This window comes from Urocitellus parryii, chromosome 9 (genome assembly GCF_045843805.1).
Source record: "Urocitellus parryii isolate mUroPar1 chromosome 9, mUroPar1.hap1, whole genome shotgun sequence".
NCBI lineage: Eukaryota > Metazoa > Chordata > Mammalia > Rodentia > Sciuridae > Urocitellus > Urocitellus parryii.
Window position 1 is genome coordinate 36,352,855 of NC_135539.1, and position 7,089 is coordinate 36,359,943.

Consider the following 7,089-nt stretch of genomic DNA (forward strand, 5'->3'; position numbering starts at 1 on the left):
GTGAGACCCTGTCTCCAAATAAAATACAAAATGGTGCTGGGGATGTGGCTCAGTGGCTGAATGCCCCTGAGTTCAATCCCTGCTATCAAAAAAAAAAAAAAGTGGTGGAAGTTCTAGGGTGGGGCCTAGCTTTCAGGGCATGTCCTTGAAGGATATGGAACCCTGGCCGCTTTCTGTTTCTCTCTTTGCTTCTTGTCTGCTATGAGGTGAACAGACCTCCTGTGCCATATGCTCTATCCATGATATATTGGGTACTGAGAAGCCCAAAATAAAAGAGACAAGTGACCTTGGGCTGAAACCTCTGAGCATGAGTTAAAATAAGCTTTCCTCCTTTTAAGTTGGTTATCTCAGGTATTTTGCCACATGTAACAGAAAACAGAACAATACACTAGTCAGTTTGCTATAGAAACAACTCAGAAATCTCAGTGGCTTTGAACAACAAAGGTATAGTCTTGCACCACTGTATGTCTTCAGTGGCTGTGCAGGCTGTGCCTGTCTTTGGGTCCTTGAGAAACACAGGTCCTTGAAATGGCTGCCTCTCCAACCCTGGTGGTGGCTATGCCGGACGGAGAGGCTTTCCCCAACTTGGTACTGGAAATACATCATTCTACCCTAAAAGCTAAACTCATGATTTGTATTACCAACACATTGGCGCGAATTATTCACTTAGTTTCATCAAACCACAAGGGATTCATGCAATGAATTAAATTCATGCAATGGATTAAAAATTTTTGGTAAAACCCACCACAAATAAGAAAATTGCCGGCAGGAATCTGATCGTCTCTAGGTAGTTTTCTTATGCTTTAAATGCAGTAACCCACTTGCTCCTTACAGAAGTTCTTGAAGTAGAATACACTGTCATCCCATTTTAAAGATGAAGGAACTAAAGTCTGAAAAAAATCAAAGATTTTCACCATGAACACATGAAATTCAGAACAGTGAGTCTTTCAACAAAGGCCAAGGCACTGCTTGGCAGCTCAATGTAATTGCATCTCTCTCTTCTCTGCTCCAACTTTGACTCAATCAGCCAAACATGGTAAGAACCCCTCTCCTAAGCTGAGTAACAAAAGCTTAGGAAGCAGCATTTTATATTCAGACTCTTGATTCAAGCATCCCATATTCATATATGTGCTCTCACTTAAAGTTGAGTTTTCCCTTCTTGGTCAAATGTCTGCAGAATCTATCTCTATGTAGATGCCCTGAAAAAAAAACAATGTTTTAATTACGGAGTCAATAAATGTATTAGTCAGCATTCTGTTACTGGAATAAAATATGTTCAATAATCAATGTAAAAAGAGGACAGGTTGCCTGGCCTGGTGGTACACACCTGTAATTGGGAGACCCTACAACTTGGGAGTCTGAGGCAGGAGGTTCCCAAGTTCAAAGCCAGCCTAGGCAACTTAGAACTTTTCACAAAATAAAAAATAAGAAATAAATAGCTAGGGGGGCTTGGGGTGTGGCTCAAGTGGTAGCATACTGGCCTGGCATTCATAAGGCACTGGGTTTGATCCTCAGCACCTCATAAAAATAAAATAAAGATATTGTATCCACCTAAAAAACTAAAAAAAAACCCTATTTTTTTTAAAAAAAATAAATAAATAGCTAGGGATGTAGCTCAGTAAAGCATTCCAGGATTCAAACTAAAAAAAAAAAAAGTGGATGGGTTGCACAATTTCTCTGGAGCTTGGTGAGGAGAAGGGCCTGGTGGCCAGCATATAGAGGAGCAAAGCTCCTTATCTTAAGGCAGCCGGGAAGCAAGAGAGAAAGAGGCATGGATGTGACTCAGTGCTAAATGCTTGCCAACCTTGCATGAGGCCCTAGGTTCAGTTTGCAGGACAGCAGGGGTGGGGGGAAGAGGCTGAGATTATACTACCTACTTCTAGAGCTCAGCCCAATGAAAACTTCCTTCAACTAAGGAAGGAACTGCTAAATGTCCCATCACTTCATTCATTGAAGCATCATACTGGGGACCAAGGCTTCCAGATTCAAAGAAGGACTGAAGGTCTCCAGTTCCTTCCATGGGTAAACTTTCTCTATCTAGTTTTATCTGAATACTTAACTCCTTCACTCTCTCCTCCTGAATCCACACTGGGATCTGATTGGTTACCTTTTGTAAAGGGTAGAGTGTAGATGATAGTTCAGGGCAGATAAGCCTCAGGACTGCAGGTATGAAACCTGACAGTAGGGCCAGCTCAATCAGAAAAAAAGGCCAGAGGCTGGTGTACCTGGCTTGTAGTAGTCAATCAACGGTGTGTTTGCTGGGTACAAAAGGTCCTGTGACATTCTCAACTTCTCCCCTTTGATTACCATGATAACTCTGGCTATTAATAAATGTGTCAAATTGTGTACAAATTCTTACCAAGTTTCAGCTTAATAGAGTGTGATATTGGCTGTCAATTTGTTCATATCTACAAGTGGAAAAATATATTATTATAGTACAAAGAATTGTAGAGCATGCTTGGATTGAGAATTTAGGGATTTTCCACTATATTCATGTCTTTAAAGGATGCTATCAAGTCTTCCCATAACTTTCAGCAAAGTCTTGAATTAAACAGCCATCCCTTTGCAGGCCACCACAATAATAATTAGGCTGTGCCATCTGCCACTGTGTGCCATGCCATCCAAATCCTATTTCCTCAGTACTAAGTACTGGTTCATCCCCAGTGAGTGAGTGCATAACTCATCTTGATATCTTGGTGTCCCCAGCTCAGCTGTGGAATTCAGCTCATCCTGCACAAGTGTGAGCTTATCCAGTGCTACTACCTGGAGGCAGTTGTGGAGGAGGTCTGGGAACCTCTTGACCAGCCCTTGCTGTTGTTGAGCATGGCCTGGTCTAAGTCCTTGTTGAGAGATTAAAAGTGACAATGGTGACAGAGAGACGACATGTCCAACTTCCAGGGACATTTCTCTATGTGCTTTTCTGCATCAAGAAGAGTATAGAAGCCATGCTTGGATGTCTAGGAAGCCATATGTTAAAGAGGGGTTGAGCATGAATCTGCCTGGACCCCAGTTCTCACCTCTTACTGTGCTCCCACCTCATGCAACCCAAGACTGAGAGTCTCTGAACCTTGCTCCTTTTTAGTTCTATGTGACCTCTGGCTGCCATATCTCCTTAGATACTCTCTCCTTTCTGCTCAGGGACACTGTTGGCCCCATGTACCCTCCTGCTTTGTAGATTGGATACTCCCTATCTGGCCAATGAGCTGGGCTCTCTCTGGGCTGGCCTCTTCTTTCAGAAATCTAAATTCCTAAAAAATTACATTCCACATATTTTGCCTGTTTTTAAAACTTGTTTCATTTGGGGCAGTAAACTGGACCCCTTGAATTCATATTAGGCAAAAGCATCGAAAGTCTTTTGGCACTATCTTTGGCACTCATTCTTTTTGCAAAGGGTTTCACTGGTTCTCTGCATCACAGAGAGGAACTTCTCTTTGAAGTCCAGAGACCTTGACTTGCTTGATCACAGGCAGGTGAGAGGAGCAGACTCAGCAAGGCGTGGAGAACCTTCTAGGGAGGAGATGGTTGGAGCTTCCTTGTAAGTCTCCTGTTCATCTGGACCCTAAAGCTGAGTCAGGGACTGTCACAACTCCAAGAGGACTGCAGCCTGGTTCAGAAGGTCCCCCTCAGTGGAAGACTTAAGGTGTGTCAGAGTCCTAAATTGTCAGGTCCTCATTATACCTTATCTACCTACAAAAATGTTTCCTATTTATTTCCTTCTATAGTGATTTTAATTTCTTTAGGATCTCTGTTGCCTTCTCCAACCAGAGACTTCCAAATTTGAAAGTACAACCGTGAAAACATTGTGAGTCTCATTCATTTAGAGTCTATGAGGCTAGGACCAGGTACCTGTAGTGTGGTGATTCTCCATGTGACCTTATGCTAAAAGGCTGGTATTTGCAAAGAATTTCTGTTCATGCTGATATCACTCTGGTATGACTCTCATCATTATTGCATCAGATTGCATCCATAGGAGGAAAAGAGAAGTGGAGAGGTGAAAAACCTGGGAGTTTACTCCATTTTTGGACAAAGTACCAACATATGGGCACTGCTGAGCTGGGTGCGGTGGTGCATGCCTATAATCCCAACAGCTCAGGTGGCTGAATCAGGAGGATTGCGAGTTCAAAGCCAGCCTCAGAAAAAGTGAGACATTAAGCAACTCAGTGAGACCCTGTCTCTAAATAAAATACAAAATAGGGCTGGGGATGTGGCTCAGTGGCTGAGTGCCCCTGAGTTCAACCCCTGGTATGTAATAATAATAATAATAATAATAATAATAATAATAATAATAATAAAATAAAGGATGGGCACTGCTGAATTGTAGCATGTTTAGACGGAAGAGATAGGAATATGCCAAATAGGACTTGAATTGTGGCTGAAATAAGTGAGGCTTTTCATGGTCCAGAAGATAAACTTTAGTGGGACCAGAATATTTATATTACATAGTCATTCAGCACTTAAGGGATAAGATAAGATCTAACAAACATGCCATTAGGAAATTTCATCATTGTGGGAAATCAGACTGCACTTACACAAGCTAACATGGCTCTAATTTTCTTAAGCAATATAATCCTATTGGGCATATGCATATGTAATGCATCATTCACTTAAACAGTCATTTCACATGAGTGCATTTGAAAACTGTCCATTAAGCTGGGCATGGTGGCACACACCTGTAATCCCAGTGGTTTGGTAGGCTGAATCAGGTGGATTGTGAGTTCAAAGCCAGCCTCAGAAAAAGTGAGGTGCTAAGCAACTCAGTGAGACCCTGTCTCTAAATAAAATACAAAATAGGGCTGGGTATGTGGCTCAGTGGTAGAGTGTCCCTGAGATCAATCCCTGATACCAAAAAAAAAAAAAAAAAGAAAGAAAGAAAGAAAGAAAGTTGTCCACTAGAGAGAGTATGTTAAATTCTGAGTTGCTGTGAGTGGACCTAACCAGTTCTGATGGTTGAAGGTGTTATGAGTGAAAATTGGACAATCAGAGCATACTGGCAATTGGTCTTCTACAGCAATAGGACCTACTTCTTTTTTTTTTTTAATCACAATGCCTTTATTTTTATGCGGTTCTGAGGATCGAACCCGGGTCCCACCCGTGCTAGGTGAACGCTCTACCGCTGAGCCACAATCCCAGCCCCTAGGACCTACTTCTTGACATTCCTGTCCCATCAGGGAGAGACTCAGTGGGAAGCTCGGGCTTATGTGGAAGATGCAGAGGAACTCACAGTTCTCTTGTAAGGTCTTTGGGACCTCATTCAACTGTGAACCGATGACTGCCTAACCTGGTGGATGCTCACTCCCAGCTTGTGGCATGAACCAACTTGACTTCACTCCTGCTTAGCGTGGTATCATTAGAATCCTGGAAGACATTCAAATACAAAGTAAACCTCAAGCACAACATGAATAACAGATGTGCTTCTTATCAATAAGGTCCAACAGTGGATTAAAAAAAAAAGACTTAGAGCCCAAATGTGGAAGCAACCCAATGCCTGCAGATAGATGGATAGATGGACAAAAGGTGTAGGCTATCTACAAATTGGACTATCACCCTTAAGAAAGAAGGAAAAGTGTTGGTGGCAGCGCCTGCCAGACCAGCCAAACCCTGGGACAGGACTCAAAGAAACTGAAATCTGCCTGGCTCCAAATTCTTTTAAGCCAGAGGATGAGTAACCAGTGGGCATGAGAGGTTGAATATTCTGCTTTGCTGCAAACCTGGGTAGAGATCACTTCCCTTTCTGTAGGTTGGACCCAAGGATCATAATGAGTACAATACCTTCAGAGAAAGCATCGTGGTGGAACTGTAAGTTCTAGACAAGCCCAGAATCGAACTCGGGAGGCAGCCTCCACCCCTGAGATTTCCTTGGAAGTAGAACCCATAGAACTCGTGGAAACTGCTGGAGATGAAATCATGGACCTCACTTGTGAATCTTTAGAGCCTGTGGTGGTGGACCTGACTCACAATGACTCTATTGAGATTGTTGACCAAAGGAGGAGGCCAAGGAGGAACACAAGGAGGCTACGCCAAGACCATGCCAACATCTGCATGGTGGGCAGTGATGATGAGGAGTTGTCCAGAGACAGAGATGTGTATGGGACCACCCACACTCCCAGAAACACCAGGGACGAGGGGGCCACAGGACTCAGGCCCTCTGGTACCGTCAGTTGTCCCATCGGCATGGACAGATACTCAGAGATGGTGCAGAATGGACGTCTCATTGTCTCAACAGAGTGTGGCCACGTCTTCTGTCGCCAGTGCCTCCTTGATTCCCTAAAGAATGCTAATACTTGCCCAACCTGTAGGAAAAAGATCAACCACAAACGGTGCCACCCCATTTATTTTTATTTTTATTTTTTTTAAAGAGAGAGTGAGAGAGGAGAGAGAGGAGAGAGAGAGAGAATTTTTAATATTTATTTTATTTAGTTCTCGGCGGACACAACATCTTTGTTGGTATGTGGTGCTGAGGATGGAACCCGGGCCGCACACATGCGAGGCGAGCGCGCTACCGCTTAAGCCACAACCCCAGCCCCATGCCACCCCATTTATATATGAAGTTTCAGAGCTGCTCAGGAGAGACGAATGGACAAACAGCCCGGCTGGGCTCTTCACATGGTATCTGCCTTCAATTTCCTGAGCTCAACATACTGTTTCAAAACCAACATCTGATATGTAAACTTCTCTTTTGTTTCTAACCTGCCCCCCTTAGATCCTTTTGTAATCTCATCTGATGCTCTGGAGCTGGACCAGGGGCCCTCCCCATCTGGCTCCTTATCTTGGCTCCTCTGAGGTAGTTTTATCCCAGAGTAGGAGTAAGAGTCAGGACATTGGAGTTGAAAATTGTGGTTCCAGCTTTTCTGGGCCTGCTTTTGCCAAGAAGTTTCCCTGTTTGGAAAGCTTGCCCTATCTCTCCCACACACACAACCTTCCTGGGCAACTGTCAGTTGACCAGTCTGTCTACCACACAGTAACCAAGCCAGACACAGTCCACTCAGCCCAAGGGTTCCAGGTGCAGCAGTGGCCCCCTGGAAAACCCAACTACTGGACCCTCCTCTCCCCCCTGAATCCCCGCCTTGAGGGTCAGAGGTGACCCGTGAT

General features: G+C 43.9%; 1 protein-coding gene across 1 annotated transcript; it reads left to right on the top strand.

Annotated features, from left to right (window-relative positions):
• Positions 1-558: 558 nt before the first annotated feature.
• LOC144256970 (E3 ubiquitin-protein ligase RNF4-like) lies at positions 559-6,354 on the top strand. The gene is made up of 3 exons (XM_077802906.1): positions 559-588; positions 2,707-2,784; positions 5,776-6,354. Exons 1-3 carry the CDS (start codon positions 559-561, stop codon positions 6,352-6,354), a joined length of 687 nt encoding a protein of 228 aa, XP_077659032.1.
• The last annotated feature ends 735 nt before the right edge of the window (positions 6,355-7,089 follow it).

Coding starts and splice junctions, on each gene's coding strand:
- LOC144256970 (XM_077802906.1), top strand. CDS start 559: ATGCCGGACGGAGAGGCTTTCCCCAACTTG. Junction 589..2,706: donor GAGAGGCTTTCCCCAACTTG/GTACTGGAAATA, acceptor TGGTGTCCCCAG/CTCAGCTGTGGAATTCAGCT. Junction 2,785..5,775: donor TGGAGGCAGTTGTGGAGGAG/GTCTGGGAACCT, acceptor CAATACCTTCAG/AGAAAGCATCGTGGTGGAAC.